The sequence below is a fragment of the Amblyomma maculatum genome, chromosome 4, assembly GCF_055883805.1.
Source record: "Amblyomma maculatum isolate TAMU_Amacu chromosome 4, ASM5588380v1, whole genome shotgun sequence".
Classification (NCBI taxonomy): Eukaryota; Metazoa; Arthropoda; class Arachnida; order Ixodida; family Ixodidae; genus Amblyomma; species Amblyomma maculatum.
The window spans coordinates 42880023-42906507 of NC_139347.1; the positions used below are offsets into that span (position 1 = coordinate 42880023).

The following is a 26485-nucleotide window of genomic DNA, read 5'->3' on the forward strand; positions in this document are numbered from 1 at the left end:
CTATTTTCGCGCAGAAATTCGTCTGAAAGCTGTAAAAATGTTCCAAAATCTCTTCACTATATTTGCAGATGCATTTGTTTACTTCATTAAAACCATACCAAAATTGTATTGGAAATGCAAAAATGGGACTGGGAAATTGAAATCTCTTTGTTATAACCACTATTTCATCTCAAGTAGCTTTGCTATAACTGGGCTATACTGTAATCGATTAGTAAATAAAGTAATTAGATTACCGATAGCTTTGCACCTTGCAGAAAGCAATCAGTTGATCACAAGGTTAGAAGCAAATGTAATTTGTTACAAGTGATATTGTAATGCACCATGACATGCAATAATGACCTCTTCTCATTGAAAGGGGAGCGTAATGTAGTTGAGCAACTACAGAGCCAACTAGGAGAGCTATTTACATTGATTTCCCTATGACTGTATGTAGAACTAATGGCACCATTTATGCACAGAGTTGCTCAATATGAAAATCAAGTTTGAGCATTCAATAAATAATTACTCTAATTAAGCGCGACTAGCACGCTGTTTTCTAGCTAGCATTCCTCTTGGCTTATAATATCCAAAAGTTGTTTTTTACTTTAGTGGAGATATAACAAGTAAATTTGTCTTTTTGTGCAAACTGTTCGTCCTCTTTCATGTTTAGAACCAGTGTGCAATGTTTGCATTTAGTATATGCTAAGGTCACCACAGCATGATAAAAATTACGAGGGACTGTAGTGACTGAGGTATTGAAAGGCGAAATCCTGAGAAGCCTCATCTTGTTTAGCGTTCCTGCCATCTGCAATCTTCATCTGCAAAAGCCATCTTCTAAGCCATCTTCTAAGCCATCTTCTAAGCCATCTGCTAAGCCATCTGCAACCTGCCATCTGCAAAAGCGAGACACTCTTTGTCCACAACAGTATGAGCCATTAAAGGCTTTCGCCTTAATAAAGAACCTCCTACATGCCTAGGCATCTTCCGACAGTACTACTGCAGCTTCATTTCTGCAAAACTTAATACTTTCTTTTAAGTGCTTAGCTCGCATCATGTTCCAAGCGCTTAAATTCATTTCTTTGGAGAGGTTGGCTGCTACAGGTCATTGGACAATGTGTTAATTTTGCACTTCTGAAAATTTCAGTAAAATTTGCTGAGTATAACCTCAGTTACATGTCTATTTTTGACCCATCCGGCACCTCGTTCTGACATTTGCAGAGCAAAATGCTTTGCCCTTTCTGGTGTGAACACTGAGTACACAAGATGAGTGAGCATTGCTTAGTCACTATGTGTCTGCGATTCCAAGCTGAGTACAGCATGCGGGACATCATGGTTGTAACGATTTTTACACGACCAAAATTATCCACTCATGAGGCAGATTTTTTTTGCTCACATTTTTTTTTTTTTTTAATTACTGGCCGCCAAGTTGGTGTTGCGGCCAGGGTTGTCCCTTGCATAAGTGTATATGGTATCTTCTGATCTTTAACATTTTTCCTACCACACCCACTAAAGCATCGTTAGTTCGCTAACTATAACTTCGCATAATGATTTTGGAGCCTTCTGTATTGCTTATGGACATGCTGTGTCATTTGGCATATAATCAGAGAATAGAACGTTAATTTTCAGTGTAGTTTTCTTGTTTTACGGCACCATTTTCTGAACGAGCCACAAAGGCACAGTGCATGTATTAGCCCGTTAACAGTGACTTCCATGCCTATTTCAGAGCCTTCCGCATTGCTTATGGACACACTGCGATATCTGGCATGTAATCCAACAACCGAAGTTTTGTTTTCAGTGTAGTTTTCTTTTTTCTCAAGGCATGATTTCTTTTTTTAATACATTCCAATAGTGTGGTAGTGTTTAAGCCGAAAACAAGAATGGCCAGCGCATAAACGTTGCAAATCTCGCGACTTCGCCTTGTCTGTGGTTGATTTTATCGACACCCCAAAGAGCAGCGAGTCTGAACATGCTGCCTTTACTCTCAGTATTCAGTTGTGACAGCAGCAACTTAAGAAACCAGGCTGGAGCATCGGCGTCCGTGAACTGCATAGTTTCATTCTCGTTATTGGTCTTGTGTTGCGTGTCCAGTTATCTTGTACCAAGAATGCCATTCAACTTAGAATTTTCATTTCTTTATAGATAGTGGCAAATAGGAAGCCAAACATTTTGGATATTCTAGGAAAATAAAAAAATGTATGTTTTTTTTCTTTTCAAGGACAAATGTATTTTTACTAGTTTTTTTCAATTTTTTTCATAAAATCTTGTTTTTAGCGATAAAATTTTCTGTTGCAAGGCTTATCTTATTGTGCAAACTTAAATGCCTTAAAAGAACTTATATTTAGCTTCCGTTTCATGCGTTACATAAAATATATAATCTAATGGTACACACACAGACACGCACGCGCGCGATTGCCGTAATCTACAAAAAACGGTCCATTTTCCCCACGGTAGGGAAAGAGGGAAAGAGCAAAGATCTGATCAGGGATGACCAACATAAACTACGATTATTTTAGGTGCCTTTCAAAGACTCGAGACATTAAGGCATACATTAAAGCACTTTCCCTCAAAGACAAAACTATAGTAGCCTACACATTCCTTTTATGTCCATTACTTGAGTAAACTAATGTCTTTTGGCATTCACACACTAAAAATTAGATCTGTCATATTGAGGGAATGCAAAAAAAAAAAAAAAAAAAGAAAGAAAAACGGCTCTTGGATTTCTCGAGTCCACAGCTTCAACATCATCACATGACACACTGCTCAAAGATGTTGTTTGATTTAATTTAATTAACAGTACCAGATTAGATTTGAATGCCTGCATGCAGTTTAATACCATGTGACATACTCAAGGAGAGCATAGCAGAACGATTTGAACGTCTCAGTGCAGAAGAAATATGCGCCAACATTATTTCCTTTCTTTCTGAAAACCTATTTTTTAATGGAATGGTCTGCCTTTCTAGCTGGCAAACTCTGCATCCATCAAAACATTTCTGTCTACTTTGCTTTCTTGTTTGTGGTTGCAGTGTACGTGATCTCGCTTTTCAGGTTCGCAAATCTTGGCAGCAATCCTTTATCTCCTTTGGGAGTCGCACAAGAGTTTATAGATGTACCATTCCTTCCAGTGTATATTTTTTGCACTACAGTTTTGTACAGATTGCGCGTGCGCTATTTGCATATGCTCTCAGTACTCCGTTCACACCTGCATTGGTTGTTAAAAGGTGGCTTGTAGTATTTTAAAGTACGGAAATAAAATTTAAATTTCCTGTCACACCTTTCTCAACAGGCGCAAGCTCTGGAAGCAGTGCTGGTGGTGGGCCAAGGCAGTTCATCAACAGGCCGGCACTGGCGCGGGAGAGTCTCGAAATGCTGGTAAGTTCTCCATCTTTGTGCAGGGATTTTTTAAATAAGTGTATTCACGGATGCGTCAGGGTATGGGGCTGCGCTTGAGGACCACATCATAAGGAGGAGAATATGAGTCAAATTATAGATTATGGGGTTTCTAAAAGGTCATTCTACTAACCATTAAGCATATTCAGTCTTGCAAGTCACCCTTAAATGGTGTGAAAACTTTTTTATGTTGTGGTTAAATTTTTTGCAGTATGTTGATATTGTGGTGAAGTTCAGAGTGATTTTCCATGATTGTTTGTTTAGTGCAACAACATATGGGATTGAATGCACAGCGCAAGCTTGTTTACTGGCACCTGCCTCATCTACATGCCTAATGTTGTATTTGTGAGAGCCTTGCTACTCTCGATGCATTTGTGTCTAACTGTCGGATTGTTCGGCATCCGAATGCAGGAGTACCCATTCATCACCATGAAGCAGTTTCCACAGGGATTCATTCAGAGTATTGGAGGTGTGGTGTCTGCAAGATCTGTGAAACTTTTAGACCAAATCAACAATCCAGGTAGGTAGTATTTCTTCCCCTGCTTTATGTCTATCTGTGCCATTATATACTAATTTTCTGGATGAGAATGCTGTCACATTAGAAGTAATCATTTGTGATCACATGTGTGTTTTTATATTACAATCTGTCAGGTTTAACACCGAGAGAAACATATATGTTGGAGGAACACTGATAATCGGAGGTGTGTATAGGGAACATTCTCATGCTGGTTTGCCAATGACACTAGTACTACATAAATCCAGCTGATATTGTCTCTCAGAACGCGCATTGACATACTGACTAAAGCAAGCACTCCTACGCATATTGCTGTTAATCTGTTGTGCATCGCTGACATTCAGTGCTCTCCGCTTGCACCAACCATTGGCAGATGAGCCGGAAACTCGTGATGCCTGGTGGACAGAGCTGAGGAAAGAGATTCGCTCCCACACCCGCTCCCTTGGCTGCAACGTTGTGCTAGGCTACAATGAAACCACAAACATTTGGTGAGAATGGCTTGTCCCTACAGAGTTGATCTGAATGCAGCGGTGATAACATAATCAAGTTTTAAACCTGATTCCGTTTGTGGATTTCACTCGGCACTGTGCTTTTCTTTATGCCAAGGACTGTGGCTTTGTGCATTTCCTTTTCTTTATTGCTCACTACTTGGATCGCGTGACAGCAACCTTGACTTATCCCGAATGAATGATGGCAGTTCTGTATTTTTCAGTGCTAACTCTATACTTTCACGGTTTGTTTGCTTTTCTCATTGTTTCACTTCTGCGCTTTCTTGGTTGTCGTCTATGGATACATGTATGTAGTACTACTAGGTCAGTTTAGTTCTGCGACACTGTGCCGTGTGCGTTTTACGTATTGGCATGCCTTACATGACAAGTGTTCTGTTGTTGCTGCGTGCAGTGATGAGGTGGTGATTTTGTCCGCAAGTGGAACAGCTGTGCTGCTGAACCCGTTAGTGGATCGAGAAATCAGCACTGCTTCAACGGCAAGGCATACCGTTGTTCCGGCGCCTTCGAACACGGATAAAGAAAAGACAGGGCGCTCAACTGAATCAAGCGCAAAAGCTACTGGTGACAGGTGGGCAGCCTTGCTCAACCATTTAAATGAAAAGTTGCTTTTGTTATGCTTCTGTTTATGGAAGTGTCAAGAATGCATCTCTTACCCCAGACTAGGACAAATCCACTTCAGTTGTGAAACCTGCTTTAAAAAGCCAAGCTGATTTCTCTTGTCGCCATTGTTTATTTGGAAAGTAAGTTTGGAAATTTCTGTACTTTGTCGATTCTTGGAAGATTAATAAGCAGCTTACTGCTCATGTCCGGCATATTTTAACATGGGCAATCAGTAAGCACCTTTATTCATCTGTGGGGCCAAATTATGTGAGAATAAACTGAAATTGCTCCGTTTCTATGTTTACTGCTTTATTTTATGCAGGCATAGTAATTTCAATGACATTTGCCACTTGAAAAAACAGTTCGATTGAAATTTATATGCCAGAAAGGTAAATTGTATGATATGAAATTTCTGTCTCTGGTAAGTTAATGAGAAACAGCAAAAGCCACTGAGTGTAGCATTAGTTAAGGCATAATTGTTTGTAGTTTTTCTTGTAGATGAATCACTAGCTGCATTCCTGGAATTCGCTGAGGTTTGTGTGAAGGTTCTGAGCGACTGAGTATAGCACTTAAGTGGAGAAATATATAGCGACACTCTGGCATGGTTATGCTAAGGCTAGTCAAGATTAGCTTAAATTAAAACTAATTAAAATCAACCATGAAAATCATGAATGGGCACTCCTAGTTAAGTGTCTTCGGCTGAGGTGCACTGCCTCCATGCCACTGTGCAGGAAGTGGCGTCAAGTGTCAAATGTGACAGGAGTAGGGCATTCATATGTGACTGAGCCGAACGTGCGAAACATTTGCGCAGTGCTGTCACTCTTTCTGCATCCCATTCTGCGTGGCCTCAGAGACCCTTGAAGATCTCGAAAGCCACCATGTGCTCGTACAAATGGTGTGCAATGAGTAATAACGAGGGGTGTGGGTTTTGGTGAGTGCTTGTGAAACTTTCTAATACAGCTGCGTTGATAGTGTTGTTTGTTTGCGGCATCTGTTAGTAAGCACTGCTTGACAGGATTGCACCACAGTTCACTGTCTGTCCCCACGGTGGCACGGTGCCAAACACTGGTGTCGTGCGCGTCCCAGCTGAATGTGTGGTACTGCACGAGTGGCAGCCAGCCGAACATATGGCAGTACATGAATGTGAAGAAAACTCCATGAGTGCGATCAGCCAAAGACACCATATATACAGTGCATGAGTACTTAATTTAGCTATTGGTTTTTCGGGTGGGTGCACTCAGTGACCAGAACATTCTTGCAGGCTAGTTGGTGCATGGATTTGCTGGAGGCTAAGCGCGGGAAGACAGGACAACAGAAACACTGAAAACAAGAAAGAGCACAGCGCTATTAACAACTGAGATTTTGTTGCAGGAATTACCCGTTTAAATAAAGAAATTTTCCAACAATAGAAAGAAAAAGATATGCCACAAGAAAGCATAGCACCCAGCACCCACTCAGTGAGTGGTTGCATTCAGCAAGCCCCGATGACATCATCGGGAAGGGAGCGAGTAGGAAGGTGTTACCTAACCGGTTTTGGGAGCTCACGACGAGCACTTTTCAAAAATTATTTATAAATTATAGGCTCCACGCACAGCTTCTAAATTTGACTTGAATACTTGCAAAGACCACCTTTCTGGATTTTGTGCATTAGAATATTACCGCAAATACCATTTCAGGGGCCTTTTAATTCTGACCTTTCCCTTGACTTTGCTGTCAGCCTTTTACTGCAGACATGATAATAAACTACGCAATGTTTCTTAACAAGTCTAAGCAACTGTACATTGCTTAATGATACTAAACTGCTTAACTTTACTGTGCAAAACTAATGCTTCTGGATTTCTAACCATGATTAGCTGAGCTAAACCTCCTATCATTCTTTGTATGCCCGTTTTATGTTACTGTTGAAGAGGACAAGCTCTCTCTTGTCTAAGTTGAAGATGTGGTGAAACCCGTGCTACACCTGAAAGCAACATGATGGAAAATCACATTTTTATGTCCTGTGCTGCTGGTTGCCTAGTGTACTCATTTGTTTCAGTGTTGATGACTCGGGAGGCAAGCTGGATTGCAAGCTGTGCCACATTCCTTACAATGAAGCAAGTGTTCCTTTTCAAGCCCAGCTAGTTAAGTGTGGTGTTTGCAGGTAAGCTTATATCTCATTTACTTGAGAACATGCATCAAGCCCAGTTTTGTACTTTATTTATTTTTTTTTTTTTTACCCTGCACTGCACCATGTTCATACAGCATCAGCACTGTGCATGGTTTCTACTCGTCAGTTTGTATCTATATGGCACAGTGAGTAATTGGTTTTTAACAGGCCGGATAGCTTTGTGTACATACTGATTTTTTGGTGCTTGCAAAAGCTGATTTTTTAGTTGTAATTTTTATTATTTGCTTGAATGCTTTCTTGTGCATGTCTTTAAATTAAAGAAAAGGCTTTTATTGAACGAAGGGAGGAAACCAGGATAGGCAATGGAGGCTGTAATACTTCAGCATTGATTCGTCAAACTTACTTTTTCTGACTTCATTTGTGTGTTAATAGCTTTAATTCAGAGATAAAACTGCTTTTGTCCCTAGTGGTTGTTTCAGAGCATTGAATGGAAATCGGAGTGTTTGAAGCTAAGTGTAGTGTGCAGTAGCAGTGCTAGTTTTTATTCTGTTTAATGTAGGCCTTTCTGTTTTCTTTTCGCATAGGCGTGCCAAGGTGCCTGATGTCCTGTTTATGACAATTGAGCCCCCTGCGGGCATGCCCATTGTGGGCAAAAGCTGCCTCATTCAGGCCAGGTAAGTTTTTCTCCCCTGACTGGAGTTGATTAGCAGACTTTGACTTAACTGTCACTAGCAGTTGAAAGCACAAGACAGAGTCCTTATTAACCCTTCGTATGACATTGAAGCATGAGGCTGACAAAAGGACAGCAGTGCACCTGTGTTTGAAATTTTTGCATGTTGAGTGCCACTGAACTGTCAAACAAATTATGTAACATGTTTCTGGATTTTACTACTAGGCCTGTTTGATGTTCTGTATGTTATTACAAGTGAAGGCCATTTGACTAGAAAAATAAAATGAAAAAAAAAAGTTTTCAAGCTTAGAGCCTGTTCTGTCATTAAAGTTCCTCCTGATATTTGAAGCAGTTTTCAATTCGAATGCAAGTTTTCTTGTAGTACATTGATCTGACTGCTGGGTAGATAGATACCTAATGTTGGGTCTTTTTGTGAAATCATTGGTAGAAATTTGCACCCTGTTTTTCTACAAACGCAGGGGTTGAAATGGCTTGCAAATGATGTCGTTGGAATTTATAAAGCCATTCAAAGTGTAATTTTGGCCCTTAGCATGCATGTGAGACTGTACTTGCATCTTGCACTTATAAAGAGTTAAAGGAAATCTTTGCATTGCTTTATTTAGTCTAAAAGTTGCACACATTTATGTGTGTGCGTTGCCTGTTGGGATGGCATTGGGATGATTTGTAAAACCCTCTTAGATGTCATTCGCAATATTTCAAAACGGAAAAGGAATTAATTCTTAGTATAATAATTCTTGGGAAAGTGAACTTTGATTTTTACCTCGGGAATAAAGTGTAAACCTAATTGTGAAAGGTCATTGCAGGTTTACATACTCTGTAATAAAATATCATCAATCCAGCAATACTTATACCATTATTTTACTTTGAAGTACTTGTGCAGCCAGTTAAGGATAGTCCGCCTGTTTACGCATTCTACTATTCAAGTTTGTTAACACCTCCTTTTTGTCTTTGCTGTATGGGTTTGCTACTTTATGCACTAGGTGCGTTGCCCAGAATATACTAGGCACTTATGCTATCACAGAATTGTTTTTGGGAATGTTTTGGTTATACGCTGTGGTTATAGCTGTAGCACTGATCAGGCTTGAAAGGAGCGAGATTCTTGTTCAGTTTCCCTGGTCTTTATTTTACATCCAAGTGTTCCTGTCTTTATTTTTTTTTCTTTTATATGTTCTTGCTTCATAATTGCAGAGTATGCAAGAACAAGAAAGATCTGAAAGGAGAGCAGAATGCCAGAGAGATTAGTGATGTGAGTAGGACATTTCTAGTCCGTGAGTGCAAATAATCTTAGCAGTACTGTCGACGCTAATAATATATATTGCTGCTTACCGTCTGATGCTGCATTTATGCTTTGAACTACCTTTCATGTGGAATTTGCTGTGAAAGCTTAACTATGTCTGCTGAGCCATGACGATATGATCCAAGGGCTCCCACTGTCACCATCGTCTTGCCCGTCGCTGTTCTCATTGTCGAGCATGGTGGTACTCTGCATCATACAATCCGAAATATGCCAGGCTAGCCTCCATGCTAGCCTGAGAAAGCAAGCATGGTCTATTCAGACGTGTGTAGGCAAACCTGTGCAGGCTACACTGTGATGTGGGCTTACTCGAGACAGCTATCAATAGAGCCAGGAAACAGTGTTTGTAGAGCAAACTTGCATTCTAGACGGCAATGTTGTCCTCTTTGTGCGTCACTGTGAGGCCACGTGTCAAAAGACAGCCACACATTCAAAATGAACACCACCCATTCAGATCCTTAATGCAACTTTTGTCAGAGGAGGTGAGGACGACGACATCTGAAGCATGAAAGATTGGCAGGTCAAAAAGTGAATAAATGGCTACCAAGATGGCGCAGTGGTTCAACACAGTGGTCAGTGAGGCTGATGTGTTTGCTTCGGCCTGGATTTGAAACCCACATGGTGCCGAAGAGTTTTTTTTTTTCTTTGGCATTTTAAAAGTGGAAGGTCAAGTCTGCTTCGGACACATCACATCACATCTTCACATCACATCACTTTATTTTCCTTAAAGACCCCTTGCGGGGTGTTACATAAGGGGTGGGTTTTTATGAAGTACAGGTGTTCAATGCAGTCATGAATGTTCCAGGGCAGGTAATGGCAGCGATATCGTGGGGAAGGCCGTTCCAGTCAGCTGCTACTCGGCAAAAAAATGAATTAGAGAAAACAGTGGTACGGGCACGTGGGCGCAAAACTTGAAGAGGGTGACTGATGCGATGGGATCTGCGCAGCGGGGGTGCGCAGATGTAGGGTTCTTGTCTGAGTGGCGAATAAAAAACTTGTGAAATAAGACGAGACTGGCAGTGTGACGGCGAGCAGAAAGATTAGATAGACCTGATTGCAATTTTAGAGATGATATGCTAACGTCGTATGAATATGAGGAATGAATGAATCTGGTGGCCCTGTTCTGCACAGCTTTGAGGGCGTTTGTTAGATATGCTTGGTGAGGGTTCCAGATGGCCGATGCGAATTCCAGTTTAGTTCTGATGAGTGAAATGTATGCTTGTAGTCTTACATGTTGAGTGGCATCCCGCAGGTGACGTTTCAAGAAGCCGAGTGTTTTATTAGCTGATGATATCAGGTTAGTCACATGTAGGACACACACACATGTATGCACTCTTTGCAAGAATTAGGGGTAGAAGTGCAACTGCACAAATAAAAAAAAAAAAAAAAGATGGTGATTGACCTGAGCTAGACAAAGAAAAAGGAATGTGCGTGCATACCTCTTGACTCTAAACTATTAGATCTAACAGTTGCTTATATGTACTTTATATGAATACTAGCTTGTTAAAACTGTTGGACTGGTTTTTGGCATTATTTATCATGCTCTTTTTGTCGAAAGGTCTCATTAAAGAAGTGTTCTTGAGTATAAATTTGTTGCAAATATGAACCCATAATAAAAAGCAGGCGATATAATGTTATTTTCTTTTTTTTTTTTTTACGCTTTGCCAATGTTTTGCATGTCTCTGTCAAATGTATCGTTCCACACTGGATTTTTTTTCTTGTTGTTCATTTGGAAGTTATACTTAATGTCCCTCAAAAACTTGGGCATCTGGTATCATGTTGTTTTGTGGGTTGTGTCATCACGTTGTCACTGCGAAGAGTGGAATATTGAGCCGGAATGGTAGCAGGCATGGTAATCCATGCCAGCCTACATCATGAACAAGAAAAAAGTTTAACAGGAATGTGAAATTTGTGTACAACAGCCATTGCTTAGATTGGGCCTTGATGTGCTTCCTGGTGTATGATGCGTTATTGATGTATGTGATGACACACTATGCTTATGCCACTCTTGTTTCTTTCTTTTCCAGAGTCTTCCATTCCTTGAGATTGAATTGCATCGCCAAATACAAAGTAAGCTTAAGGTGAGTTGGGGCACAGAGGAACATTATATTATCTTGTCGCGCTAGCTGCGCTTGGTCAGTTTGACCTTTTAAAGCATTTTCTTTTTTCTTTGATAGTACCCTGTTACTTTGGTTGTTTGTGGAACTTGTTTAATTAGTTGTGCTAAGTCTGACTTGTGTTCCTGCAGCTCAAGAACATGAATGGCATTTTTGGCCTGAGGGTGCAAGTTTCTATTGGAGAGCACCTGATTGCCGGAATTGCAGTGAGTAGGTTTTCATGTGTTTCGCAGCAACAGTTCTCACTCCATGGTGGGTGCACAAGGAGGCTTTCAGTTTATGTTGTGTGGTGCTTTTGTTTGCACGTAAGAAGAAAGTGAACCTTATTTACTCTGGTGCATCTTAAGTTTGTGATGGTGTGACTGCAGTGTACTTTGATATCTTTGTGGGTAAATGACATCTTTGTGGGTATGGGACTCTCGCACCTTGGAATGCATAACAAAACATTCCAATGCCATCTGAAGCAGACACTAAAGCCTGCAGCAACACGGGCAGCTGAAGCTGCCTTGAGCCAGTAAGCGCCAAAAGTGGAGGCACTGTATGAGGACTTGTGCTTTGGACGCAAAGGTAATATTGCCATGTGCTACTATGGCACGTGGATGACGCTAGGCCATTCTTCCCGTATAGGTGTGGGGGCTGTCATGGAGCTTTTCATAGGATATGAGCTAGACTACGTTGTTCTGTCGAACTTTTTCTTGGGATGCAAAAATGGCCCGAAATCAGACAGTGCTATGCGCAGTGGAAAGACAACCACCAGTGCCCCAAAAACAGTGAATCTAAAGCTGGAAAAATGGAAGTTGAAGCTGGCCTGATTCTCTTCGAAAGGTCACTCCAACGGCATAACATGAGCTACACGACCATTCTGTGTGACGGCAATAGCCGCACATTCAATGCTATACAGGAAGCAAGAGTTTATGGCTTTGTTGAGGTGGAGACGGACTGCGTCAATTAAAGCCCCTCAATAAACTAAACAGCCTCGGGAAGGAACAGCAGTTTACATTAGGTAGCGAAATACTGGAAGTAGTAGGCGAATATGTCTACTTAGGACAGGTAGTAACCGCAGATCCGGACCATGAAAAGGAAATAACAAGAAGAATAAGATTGGGATGGAGCGCATTTGGCAAGCACTCGCAGATTATGACTAGCAGCTTACCGGTATCGCTCAAGAGGAAAGTATACAACAGTTGCATCTTGCCTGTACTCACCTATGGGGCTGAAATGTGGAGGCTAACCAAGAGAGTACTACTTAAGTTGAGGACAACCCAGAGGGCTATGGAACGAAAAATGGTAGGGATAACATTAAGAGATAGAAAGCGTGCAGAGTGGGTCAGAGAAATAACTCAAGTTACCGACATTCTAGTGGAAATTAAGAAGAAGAAATGGACATGGGCAGGACATGTAGTGCGAAGAGAGGATAACCGATGGTCGCTGAGGGTAACTAACTGGATTCCAAGGGAAGGAAAGCGTAGCAGGGGGCGGCAGAAGGTTAGGTGGGCGGATGAGATTAAGAAGTTCGCAGGGGTCAAGTGGATGCAGCTAGCACAGAACCGGGTTAAGTGGAGAAATATGGGAGAGGCCTTCGCCCTGCAGTGGGTATAATCAGGCTGATGATGATGATGATGAATAAACTAAACGTAGCGCCAACTTGTGATAATTTCTGCCCGCCTCCTCTCCGGTGCTCTCCTTTGGTGTTCGGCCTTTCCATTGGCCGAGCGCTGTTACATGTATTCGCGCGCTTTTTTCTTGCTTGTTGTGTTGGCTGCCTTCTTTCCATCGGTGCAAAACGACGCGCGCTCGGCGCATATCGTCGTGTGTTTTGCTACGGCTCGCACCTCTTTCACGCTGTTTTTTAGTTGCGTCGTTCAAAATGCCATGTTGCGCTTTCTGGTGCAGCACGCTTGGGCATGATGATAAATGGTTGTTTATAATGCCGTCCGCGAATCGAGATGTGGCGCGGAGCAAGGTTTCGCTGCACCCAATCGGCCGGGCGGACTCTAACTCAATGTGCTGCGGTCGCGGTTCTCTGAGTTAAGTGAGCAATTGCTCATCCCTAAACTAATATGCCACCACACACTCTGTACGGATTTGCTCATTTTTTTCGCCTTGCCAAGTGCCACATGCCCGCGCGTCATATCTTTTTTTACATTTTTCGCGTTATACATCTAAGTATAGAATAAAGTCCTTGGTTTTTAGCTACTCAGCCATGCTTTCTGAGGTGTCTTTGTCGTGAATGTAAGCTAACGACATGTTTTCAGTGTGTTGACGAATTTAACGAAACAGTGACGGCTCTTAGGCGACCGGATAAACTCGCATATTTCGTGTTTTGCTTTCGTTTTGTGTGCTAGTTCTCGATTTTGCATGCCATGCATGCAAGCGCTGATACATCTGCAGCTGAAGTTGAAAATACATGGATGACAACTGCTTCCACGCTTCTCAAGTTTATGAGCAGCTCGCAAACCAGTCAAAGCTGCAAAGAAATTATACACAGGCTGTTGATAAATTGTTCCCATCAGCCGCCTAGTTACAATTTTTTAAAATCATGCAGCTCACTTTGGCCAACAGGTGATGAACTACGGGTGCACGGAGGAGAAGGCGAGTTGAACCAAAGCCGAAATCGCGTGCATGTGGTGTAAGACACTGACAGCTGGAACTATTTTGGCGGGAAATCCCCATCAACATTCGGTATTGATGTTTCAGCAGTGAGTAATATTTTGACCTAAACACATTGCGACAAAATGGAAGCTGAAATGATGAGACCCGGCGCCAGCGCTTTTACTGGTGCACGGCCGCCTCGATCAACGCGTGCTAGCCGTGTACCGCGTAGGTGAAGCCATGGTCGAAATGCGAGTGGAGGAGCGGCGGCGCCGGAGGAGGAGAGAGGAGATGGCGCTACTTTTAGTTTATTGAGGGGCTTTAACCTCAATCACATTCAGAAAAGAATGGGGACAGCGCTCCGCAATTTAGTTAAAAAATACAAGGTAGACGGAAAACACTGCCTTGGCAGAAAAGGCAGAGCTGCGGAGCTCATCACCCACCTCGGCACATACTATGGCCGTGCCTTGAAGTCGCATGAGAGTGATGTAGATGCCATGCAACAGGCAGTGATGGCAACATACTATCATATAACCTCAACTGATAGCTGCCCAAATAACAACCTTTGTCCGACTGGTGAGAGTTCTTGGTGCCGCCACAATGCTGCCAAGGCAATGGGTAAACCTCAGTCTAAGCGCCTGTACAACTTGCCTGAGGATGTTGGAGAAGCTTTGCTGCCTATCTGTGAACGCCTGGCCAAGAAGAACCTGCTTCAGAGATGCCAACGGTGCAAAACACAAAACTCTAATGAAAGCTTGCACTCAGTGATCTGGAGCTTTGTGTCCAAGGAAAAGCATTCTCCACTGTTTGCAGTGCAAGCAGCTGTTGCTGAAATAGCGCTCAGATTCAGCACCGGCAACGAGTACACCACAACCGCAATTTTGGATGAGCTGGACATGAACACCAGCAGCACTGCCTCAAAAAGAGCTAAAGAGATAGACTTGCGCCGCAGCTCCAGCTCCACCAAGAAGCGAGAGTCATCACTCAGCATCGCCAAGATAGCCAAAAGGCGGCACAGAGGTGCAATGCACCTTGGTTATGCCTATGAGTCTGAAGTTACTCCTTGTGCAAAAAAATGATTTGACATGTTTTTTCGCATTTTCTCAAAATCACAGTTTGGACACATTCGCAGTAGTGCAGGGAAAATATCTTGGGTTCTAGATTGGCTAGCTTTTCTTTTTTGTTAGAAAGATAAACTTTTGGTGTGTGCATTAAGACTAAAAAAAGATCAATCACTATTTAGTACAATTTTAAAACAATACATTTTTTCCGAGCCTTCATATCGACTTTTTTCTTAGTAAAGTTTAACATGCTCTAACTTCCGCTCAAATGGGCCTAAAACGTTCATTTTCGTCTTATTGCATCCCGTGGGAATTTAGGTCATTTCTATGTGCTAAGCTTTACTGTGGCTTTTGTTGTTAATTAAATTACCTGCATGTTTCAAACAATGATTTTGTAATATTGCGAAAATGGCTTGTTTCACAGAAAAAGTAAAAACTTAAATGAAATCACATTTAAATACATAAGCTAGGAAAGTTTCATAAATATCTATCAAGAAATAAAAAGATAGCTCTAAGAGAGGTGTTGCCTCTTAATAAACCAGTAATCACAGATCTGAAACCAGATTTGAAAACAAAGAATTGCATTCTTTCAGCTATGCAGTTTATTTATTGTATTGTATGAAAACGAGGAACGTCTTGTTGAAATCATGCATGCCTGTGCATAGATATTCTATGTGCATGCATATGTTTCTGGATTAGTATTGATTTCAATGTGAACATTTTTTTTGCATTTCAGACTGGAACTGGTGCTTGTCTCATAGCAATACCACTGCCTTCTTTACCCATTCCAAAGCTCCTTAGTCGTCGACAGGTACGTTGTTATCCGTGCAGCCTGACTCCATTCAGAGCTGAGAGTTGGTTTGTAATCTCTGAGCAGAGTTTGCTGTAGCAGTAAAGCTGTTGTGTGTCTGTCCTCATCCTGTGCACATCGCTTTCACTGACATTAAGACATATGGGACTGAAAATGCTAGTGCTCTGATTTGGTGCCATGCCTGATGCCTTTTGTGATGCCTTTCGTGGTGGTTTGTGGTTGTGGTTTTGTGGTTTTATCATTTTATGCTTTAGTGTTCTTCTTACTTGCTCTCTGTTTAACTAGGATCATGCAGCATTGAAGCAGAATGGAAAATCCACGGGCGATTCTGATACTAGTGATGATGAACGAGTTACTAGTGACAGAAGCCGCTGCTCGAAATCTGACGCTTGTGTAGTGGAGGTGAGGATTTTCCCTCCATGGCTGAATTTTTTAGCGTAGGAGTTTTTAAAATTTTTAGTGTAGGACTTTTCACACAGCTGTGTCAGATATGTCAGTAACATGATCCGTTTTTGTACTTACAAGAGTCCTTTGTGCATGCACAGCTGGATGATGCAGAGGACGCTGTGAGCATTCTGAGAGAGCCCCACATGCCCGATGGATTTGCCATGTGCAACACTGATGTCATGCCTGGCATGGATGGCTTCTGCTGTAACTTGCAAGTGAGCACTTTTCCCGAGGGCATCTTTACAGTCTTGACAAAAAGAAACGGCTTTGACTTCTGCATCGTTACTCATCAAGAGTTCAAGTAGTCATTTTCGTCCTTTTTTATTAGCCCTTGCTTCCATATATACAAATGTCATCTGTGGGAGTTTCATCACAGTTTGCAGTTACCTAATTTTGTTTGCACAAAGCGTTTCGGCTCATTGCTAGCATTCCCGGCTGCGATACAAAGTTCAACAAATATTCCACCCAAAAAGAGGAGGAACGACGGGACGTTCGCTACTTGCAACACGTTACTGAATCCAGAAATAGCTAATTATATAGTCAGGAGAGGAGAGTGAAGGAAATAGAGAAGGGAGCAAGTGAATGAGCACATGTAAGATTACAAAAAACAAAGGAAGGAACACAAGGGATTCAAGGAAATCTAGAAACTTGCATTCATTTTTATAAACCATGAGTGATGAGATACTAACGCAGGTGCACCCCATCTGTTCATGCACAACTGTATCATTACTCTTGCTGACAATACTGGCACTTTGAAGCATTGCTTCACGTCTCATATTGATCCTTCCCACACCCCATGCAATGAAGCGGCACTTTTGAGCCTGTTCCTTATTTTAGCAACAGTTTGTTCTCTCGTAACTTTTGTTAATACAATGGCCTGTTTGGCCAGTGTAAATTTTCCCACACGTCAGCAGGATACTGCGTGCAACTCGTATCATAGCAGCTATGCAGCATTCCCAGAATTCCCATATAATAGCAGCTAATCAGCATTCCCAGAATTCCTATAAATAGCAGCTATGCAGTGTTCACAGAATTCCCATATTATTCCCATATCATAGCAGCGGTGCAGCGTTCCCAGGATTCCCATATTCCCATATCAGCAGCTATGCAGCATTCTCAGAATTCCTGTATTAGGGTATTCCCATATCATAGCAGCTATGTGGCATTTTCAGAATTCTCTAATTATTGCCACGCAGCATTCCCAGAATTTCCATATTATTGCCATATCAGCAGCTATGCAGAATTCCCAGAATTCCTATATTATTCTCAAATCATAGCAGCTATGCAGCATTCCCAGGATAACCATATAATAGCAGGTATGCAGCATTACCAGAATTCTCATATTATTCCCATATCATAGCAGGTATGCAGCGTTCTCAGGATTCCCATATTGTTCCCATATCATAGCAGCTATGCAGCATTCCCATCATTCTCTTATTATTCCCATATCATAGCAGCTATGCAGCATTCTCATCATTCTCCGATTATTCCCATATAGCAACTATGAAGCATTCCCAGAGTTCCCTTATTATTTCCATATCATAGCAGTTATGCAGCATTCCCAGAATTCCCTAATTATTGCCATATCAGCTGCAGCATTCCAAGGATTCCCATATTGCCATATCATAGCAGCTATGCAGCATTCCCAGAAATCCCGTATTATTCCCACATCATAGCAGCTATGCAGCATTCCCAGAATTCCCATATTGTTCCCATATCATAGCAGCTATGCAGCATTCCCAGAATTCTCATGTTATTCCCATATAATAGCAGCTATGCAGCCCGCTACGTGTTTTACTGTAGCGCTGCCATCCATAGAACAACTGGTTTTGAGTAAATGCGAAGTTCTTCAATGGTTGATGCTTGTCTAAACATAATGAAATAGGTCTGAGTTGAAAGTTTTAAAAACTTGGAAACTGCAATGTCTTTTGGTGTTTTATCACATCCACATGAGTGCACATATATTAACATATAAGAGGGTTTTCAATATGCTGTAGGGTCAGAGTAAATAATACTATTTACCGTGAACGGTGAAGAGTATTACTTATATTTTCAACACTATTCAAGTACTTGCTTGAACATGTAAATGCATCAACTCATTTTGCTGCAGTATGACAGTGTTGTATAACATCATAATCATTTTTCTTTGTGCAGCTATTTATGCAAATGTATAGAGCTAAGCTGTTTCCTGGTGTTCATCCAAGCCGAATATTGTCCCAGCACTTCGACCACATAATTCAAGTGAGCAACCTGTTTTTTTCAGGAGGGCTTTCTTTCTAATGCTGGGTGTATTTTCTGCCTTGACAAAATGGCAAAATTTAAACAGATTGCTTTCAGTGTGTAAAGTCATGGACGTGTAAATGGCTGATAATTGTTTTTGTACTAATGTGACATTTGTAAGTTTCGCTTCTTTTGTCACTGTAACTTTCCAGTGACAAATGAATGCCTGTTGACACAGAATGTGGCCAGAATAGGCATACACCACAAAAGTAGTCTCTCTCTATCTGGACGTCACATTTATGATCAAAATTGCCTGATAAAGACATTTCCAAAAGCTGACCGTACCTTTTGTATCATTGTGGTTATCATACTTACACTATTGTAAGTCGACTCGAACGGAAATCAATTTCTCCAAGCTACATTCTGCATGACAGGAAGGGGGAAGGGGAGGGAGTGGGCATACTAGTAGGCACATTCCACAACAAAAATTTATTAGTGTCTGAATTTCTCGTTCACACTTGTGCCATTGTCCTTACTAGTGCTGCCATTGTCACCCACTACTAGTGCAAACCCCCAGCACGTTGTTGTTCAGGGGAATTTTTTATCTTCTGTTATGCCTATCACGAATAGTGCACTCATCCTTAGTGATAAAAAACACCAAGTCAAACTGCTGGTCAAATGTGCCAAAATAAAATGGTTTGATTTGGTTTGGTTTGTGGGGTTTAACGTCCCAAAGCGACTCAGGCTATGAGAGACGCCGTAGTGGAGGACTCTGGAAATTCCGACTACCTGAGGTTCTTTAACGTTCACTTACATCGCACAGCACACGGGCGCCTTGCTTTTCGCCTCCATCGAAAAGCGGTCGCAGAGGCCGAGATTCGATCCCGCGTCCTTGGGAGCAGTAGTCGAGCGCCGTAACCACTGCGCCACCCCGGCGGGGCCATTTTCAGGTGTAATGTTCCGTGAGCTAGAGTTGCTCCTGATTGTATGATAGGCTCCATAGCAAAGTATATATCTTTGTGTAAAAAAAAAAATGGGGTCGGCTGTTGTGTCAACTATCAATAATCCCCAGCAGCCAGTGGTGCTTCTTCCATCAACTGTGGACACTCCCGTGAGCACCACTTGTACAGTAAAATTTTAAAAGGAAAGGAAACATCCTTTTGAACAAGTGCGTAGAGTAGCTCAGTGCTACAGGAGAGGCACAGAGCAAGCGTAAAATTGTAACCTTGCCGTAGCATTCCCAGTATCTTGCTTGTCTCGCCTTTATTAGTGGTACCATGCTTTGGTTTTGACTTCGAGGAGACCCCCATTTCAGGTTTTCAAAGGAAAAAAAGAAAGGAAAAGATTGACGTACAGTCATGCAAATACAGTCTTTTATGTTTATGTTCAGCAAGGTACAAAAATAATCTCTGTGACAATTTGTCCTTTCTTATAATGTGGAGTGACATTGAGCACTAGGTGGCTGTTGCAGAAATGCTGCGTGGCATTTTTGCAACAAACATACTCCTCTTTTTCTATTGGATATTTACAGGCATATCACCTAAAGTTGGGCACAACCCAAGTCTGGCCTTGACCACCGCTCAGAATTCCTCTGTGGCAAAAAATAGTCCACTGTTAAACCACTAGAGAAGATTATAAGATGAAGAATTTTGATGCCTCAGGCTTGTTTAATATAGTCAAGCATCACAAATCTGATTTTGTTTACTGTCATAATTTTTTGGCAGGGTGATTACCAACTGTTTTTTTTTCTATTTATTTATTTTTGTTGTATCCAACAGCAGGCTTGCACATGTAATGCTAGGCATAATAAGAAGCTTTCGGAGATTATCCAAACTGATATCTGCTTAAGCTCTGTCGTTGATAGTTAATTTATTATAAGGTTTGGTTTTCTTTCCAGAGTCTTTTTGTAAAGCTTCGCAAATTGGTTCCATGTTGCTTGGCAAGTCTGAGTTTTCATATTGAGCTTCCTGACCAGGATGAACTGCAGGTGAGCTGTGTCTGTGATTTTCCAGTGGCATTGTTCATTCTTTTTTTATCTTTTGATTGAACTGCTGACTGCATATATTGCCCTTATCACATTTTATGCCTGTTTTCGGTGCTCATACATTTGTCTGCTGTGGCCCTGTGTGTCTGTCAGGTCGCTGTTGTGGGGACTGCTGTCAGCTTGGATGACCATGCTATGGAGGCTCAGACTAGCATCAGGCTCAAGCCCATCTCAGGTGTGTGTTCGACACGTGTGTCTGTGCTCATTTTGACAAGCTGAGGCTCAGGCTGGTGGAAGCTGGCACTCATTGCTTGCCCAATTGTCTTGTGCGACAGTGGCGCCGCTAATCTTGTGCAGAAATAACAGCGGCCCTTATGCCTTACTTTTTGTGAGTCCACATTTCATGCAGTGTCCTCATAAGGTCTTTACTTAAAGCAAAAGCTGAGTAGTTGCTTTTAGATGTAGACAGGCTGCAAGGGTATGAATGTATGAAGCTTGAATATACAGATTGAAAGGCCACACCTTTCACAGGATGTGTTGATGAGCAATTGTCTTGCCTGATGAGCTTGTGTAGAACCACAGCTCATACAAAAAATACGCCAGTTTATTCCGGACAGACACAAGCTTCTAAACAGCACAACAGCATGAGACGCAGAGTGGAACAGGGCATCATTCCACCAGAAATTATGATTCTGTGGCCAAGTTGTTGAAGTCCGCGCTTGGGCGATGCCAGAGACATGGCTGGAACCTTGGACAGCACCGGTGTATCAAGAACACAAGCTAAAGTTTGGCTGTGTTACAGCAGCGCCGCATTTCTCGTGTGGTGGTAAACCTTGGAGCACTGGGGAGCCGACGGAGCAGACGCTTGGCTAGCTTCCAGTGCACATGTGACAACGGAGTTGCCTGAGGTTGATTGTTACAATGGTAAAAGTAGTCCTGTAGGAAGTAAATCGAGGTATAAATTGCTTTTGCATCTTGGGCTGCCACAGCAGTACACGAAACAATGAGGGACGAGATTCGCTTGTGCAACTGTACCAATTTCTGCATCATCATCTCCGCAAGGCTGCTAAACAAAAAGTCTCAATTTGTCGCATTCTTTGTAGAAATGGAAAGAGCTAAGTTTCCCCTTCTGCGTAAAATCAGATATGTTGCCAGTTGACAAAGATGGCCTTACAGATGGTGTACAGTGGTTTAATACTTAGCCTAGAAAATGAAAAGGACAGAGGAGTGTCCTGCGCCTCACTCCTCACAGGCTAGTTTTAGTGGATTTGTTACGCTCCCTCCCTGCTTCTTTAGTGGTCTGAAACCAACCTAATCGACTGAAAACCGAGCATGCGATGTCTGCGTCTTGCAACTGTCAGTGTGCCCTAATGGACACCTACCTGACTCTCCATTTTTACAACGACCAAGAAAATGTTGGGGAATAAGACCTCTTGGTTGGGAAACAAGTTGTGCTAATGGGAGGACTTTCTTTTGAAGATACAATTGCCATCTTCTTTCGTGGCTTCTTCGAGGGTACCAATCAAAACACACAACCAGACCGATTAAGCTAGCAACAAATATTTTTATCCACACACATTGACAGGACGAGAGTGCAAGTAGGACTAGGACTGACACAAATTTTCAAAAGAGAGGAGCGGGTGCAGACGCTTCTGGTCGGGTGGACAGAGTCAGCGAGGTATGCAAGGCCACTGGAAGGGGCCCAGTAGAGGCAAGTAGCTGTTCAGCGGCAAATGCGTCAAGCTTCCTGGTGCACTCGAGCCCAGCACGATGCTGAATGCACGTGCCGGCGATGAGCTGCAGTCAGGGAACAAATTGGCCACTCCCAGGTCCAGTCACCTGGGACAGCAATAGGGCTGGGGCAAGAGGCAGCAGGCAGGCCCCATGTCTGGTCATTCGGGTCGTAGGCCTGGTGGAACATGAACTACCCGAGCTCCGCAGACACCCATTCAACAGTCCCGCTGCTCCCTTCTCTTCTGCCCGTGCCTTGCGCCGTTCGATCCGGCCTGCACATTCTCCTGTTCCTTCTTCTCTTTTATGAACATGGCTTTTTCTCTTCTTTCCTGATGGTTCCTTAATTTCTCACACACACACACACACACAGGTGCTTCACAGCTGAGAAGCTTACTTACACATTTCCTCGGATTGGTGAATTACAAAAACATGTCACATGTGCCAATGCTTCTGTTGGAAACTGCACAGGAATTTGAGTGAGGCCTCATTTTTGCTTTGTATTCTGTCACAAAGCTCATCTTTTGTGTGGATGACATTGTCAGGTAACAAGAACTTGTCTCAGAAATGCTGTAAAAGAATCTTGCTTTGTTGTGGATGGCTGCTGTGTACGTCTCCATGTTGTGGCGGAACCTACTAACACTACTGGAGGTATGCGCACGTGAGCAAGGCAGTCTGAAATCGTTCTTTCCTTCTGATAGTCTTCTGTTACGTGAAGGGAATTACAGCTAGATTTCTTTCTGGCGTACCCGCCACATTGGCTTGGCACAGACAAACTTAGCTGCAGCTTATGATTGCTTTACAAAGGTGCCTGAAGCCGGAATAAAGGAAGAGGAAAGATGTGCTTCTTCACTATATGCAAGTGCAGTAGGTGGAAATGCATTTCTGCAGCAATTTCATCGACAGTTTTACGGCTGTATCTTCTTAGAATGTTTTGCTTCATCATGTTGGTTGCTCTACCATGTTGTAACATTATGGGGCACATACTTTCTCCTCTCTCTCTTGCTCGAGCTTGCTTGCTTGTGAAATCAATATTATTAACAGCTGGCACTTTTAAATTTCTGTCGTCACGTGGTCTTTTGAATGCTCAAAAGTTTCTTTAAGGCCAAGGTGTTGGAGGGAGACTGACCACTGCTGACCAAGAAGCATAACTGCACTGTCCCATCTCCACTTTGTTTTGCTGACAGGTGCAGCCTCCACAGAAACAGATCAGGAGCTGATTTTTCGAATGGACGAAGAGAAGCACACTGATCAGGTACCTTCAATTGGTGAGCACCTTTGTACTAATGTATGGATCACTGCGAGCTCATTTTCTAGCCAGTGTGCAGTATACTGTGCAAAGCTATATATGACCTCCTTGGCATGCACAACAACTGTAGGTGTGCACTATGCTGATCGCGTGCTTGTTGCAGAATATTTATCTCGAGAGACCACACTGGGTGGCCAGTACATCTCGGCTATGCTTATTGAAAAAGTGCTGATTCATCGAAGGAGCTTTTTGATATGTATCTACATCTGAGTAACCCTTTCCGTGCACGTGAGATTGCCAGGGAACTTTTCAACGGCTGCATAGTTTTATGACAGTGTGTAGTTGGAACAGTTAATGCAGGTTTGACAACACCGCAGGAAAGCAATTCCATGATGCAGGACGCCACAAGATGTTTCCTGTGTTCTGTGTTTGTTCTAGCGTCCTGTGTCATGGCATGGCTTTCACATGTGTATCTTTCATTTTTATGGATTTGTTGAAATCTGAAAAACGCTTCACTTCACAGGTCAGAAGTTACCAAGGGTTCCCAGGATCCCCAATTTAAAGTATCAGGTGAGAAACTTCGCAAAATTTGACGCTGATGTGGTAACTGGAAAGTAAAGAAAGAGACAGAGAGAGTAAACATTAGAGTTAGTGGTGCTGTCATTTGGAAACGAACGAGAACCATCTTTAGAGTCAATGCAAAAGATCATGGGTCAATCTTCTGCTACCATTGCTACTACTTTTTACACTCTCCCACTGTCCACTTGTTTCATTACAGTCACTTTGTTGATATAGCTAATTCTACTGATTTATTGGCATGCAAGGTCACTGATTGCATTGCATTATTGCATGACCAACGAAGCATCAACTGTACTCTACTTCGGGATGTTTCCTCCCACAAAATTCAAGTTGCATTGTGGTGAGGTGCGCAGTACATTTAGTGGCTAGTAGCCTTTATATGCTGTGAGGGAAACATCTGTCTATCAACTGTGCAGTTTTCACAGCACTTGGGCATGCAGCAAAAAAATTAAATTATGGTGGATACATAAACTCTGCCCTTAAGGGATATGATGCGATAGCATAGGTGACCATCTGATATATATAAAGCCCCGCAACATGCCTGCATAGCCTACGTCTAGCGTGCCTAACTTAGCATCCAAGAACAATAAAAAGTTGATTCTTATTCCGCCTTCCCACCTCAAGTTAACAATCCGAGATGGCAGCTCCTCTCGACTTTCTATTATTATTTGGTCTCAAGTTGCACAAGCCATCAAAGAATCGGTGCTCGGCTATGTCAGCTGCGAGGTACAACCTGCCTGCGCCATGCCCATGATTTTTCACTTACAGCGCCAGTGCCGGATTCTCTGCGTAATGTGCCCTTTAAAGCTGTTGCATTAAAAGACAATGAATACAAAACTATTGTTGCATTAAACTCGTTCAAATTCCCCTGAAACTGGCTCCAGCACACAACTGCAACAGCCAGCCTATACCAGCATTTTTACCATGACTGTCACCATTTTACCATGACTGTGACCATTTCCTCTTGGAATTGTCTATTTCTGTGTTCTCGTCATGAACACATTTGGCACACACAGGTCTTGTGACAGCTCCGTGTAATCAGTGGTGCACAGCACAAATACATTGGCGGCTAAACGATGTCAGCACATGTGACTGCTATGAAACAGACAAGCAGTGGTAGAAAATTAGAGCCAGGGGCCAAGTTATGTAACAATCACAAAAGAAGTCACAAACTGATCCATTAGCTCTGCTCCTATTGGTCGATATGTCCGTCAATCAGGACCTATCAATAGTAATGGGGGCTGATGGATCGGTTTTGCTACTGGTTTTATGATTAGGTCAAGCTGTAGTTCGTAGCAGACAGTTTCGCCGTAATTTGTTGTATTTCCTGGGAAACAAATCTCACCCTATTATGAAAAGTGCTGTCATGTTTGTTTAGCTAAATGTTCGATGTAAAGAGTGCTTTATTTCTGGCTGTTATCCTTACTATGACTCTACTGGGAACTTCAATGGTTAAGTTCGGTGGGTATCATGATGTGTTGCAGCTGAAAGTGCTCACTTTCACTTGCTGGTCATTGAAATTCTTGTTAAGGTGTGCCTTGCAGTTCCTATTCTCATGAGGCAGGAGAGAGACTTCTATGATCATATTCCTGGAGGAGGACAAAAATATACATTTTTTCATGTGTGGCCAATAAAGATAGACAGTATTGTTCAACCTCATAATGATTTCTTTGGGCTTTTATAGGAACTCTTCTGAGCATTTTCCTAAGGGTTGGAGCTTTTTGAATCGATTATATTGGCAATAAATTATAGTTATCAGTTTTCATGCACAGCATTTTCTTTTTACACAAAATCTTGTAAAGAGCAGAAAACCTTGTTTTCTTTATCAAATTTTAAAAGCGCCTTTGCCTTTATGAAGAAATTTTCGGAATATGCATTCCACTCTTTGGAATATGTTCCCTGATATCCTGAACCTATACCGGCTTAGAGAATTTCCTCTCATAGGTCCAGGTTGCATGTGCAGACAGTGCAGTTTAGTACGAGCCAGAACAGGTGGTGGGATGCTGATTGATACAGCAAATTTTTCTCCTTATCTGTCTTTCTAAGAAAATTGTTTCAGGTGGTTTATCGTAAAAGAGCTTTGTATAACTGAGCAAGTGAGTAAGAAAGCTTTTCAAGCATTCTCGAATGGCCAGTATTTCCTGATTTCGCTACGCCATCTACATTAAAATCCATGACATGGTGCCTTTTTGTGTCAAGTTCTTTGCAGTTTCAAGGTGACTATTTTTTTATAGCTGAGCTAATTTTGGCTTGGTTTAATTGCTATTTCTCCTTAAAAAATTGTACTGACCTAAAATTCTGAATTTTTAGGGAACAATAAGCGGCAGCGTTGATCTTGTTTTGAATGAATCATGTTCGGGTTTTAATTTTATCAAGAAGTTTGATTCTCTTTCATCAAGTATATGAAATGAAGATTTTCTTTGTGTGTGGTGTACAAGAGAGAGAGAGAGGAAGGAGGGAGGGAAGTGAACTTTAATTCTCGCTTTTAAAGTGGCTGCTGCTGATACTTGACTATAATGCACTTTACTTATTATAGGCATAAAAGTAGTAGTATTCTTTGTTTTCTTGTTCTTTGATTTTTGTAGTTGCGAAAGGGTGAAAGGTGAACTCGCC

The 26485-nt window shown here is 42.1% G+C and overlaps 1 protein-coding gene across 1 annotated transcript in view; it reads left to right on the plus strand.

The window, feature by feature from the left end:
* The window catches only part of LOC146190866 (C2 domain-containing protein 5), a 47012-nt gene that overhangs the window by 16949 nt on the left and 3578 nt on the right, over positions 1-26485 (plus strand). The window contains exons 12-28 of the mRNA XM_084601254.1: positions 3263-3348; positions 3778-3886; positions 4254-4368; positions 4781-4957; positions 7025-7129; positions 7681-7770; positions 8976-9033; positions 11109-11162; positions 11330-11404; positions 15588-15662; positions 15948-16064; positions 16208-16324; positions 18264-18350; positions 20227-20316; positions 20467-20548; positions 23232-23312; positions 23817-23863. Of these exons, the coding sequence (XP_084457380.1) occupies positions 3263-3348; positions 3778-3886; positions 4254-4368; positions 4781-4957; positions 7025-7129; positions 7681-7770; positions 8976-9033; positions 11109-11162; positions 11330-11404; positions 15588-15662; positions 15948-16064; positions 16208-16324; positions 18264-18350; positions 20227-20316; positions 20467-20548; positions 23232-23312; positions 23817-23863 (1565 nt within the window). The remainder of the gene's footprint in view (positions 1-3262; positions 3349-3777; positions 3887-4253; positions 4369-4780; positions 4958-7024; positions 7130-7680; positions 7771-8975; positions 9034-11108; positions 11163-11329; positions 11405-15587; positions 15663-15947; positions 16065-16207; positions 16325-18263; positions 18351-20226; positions 20317-20466; positions 20549-23231; positions 23313-23816; positions 23864-26485) is intronic.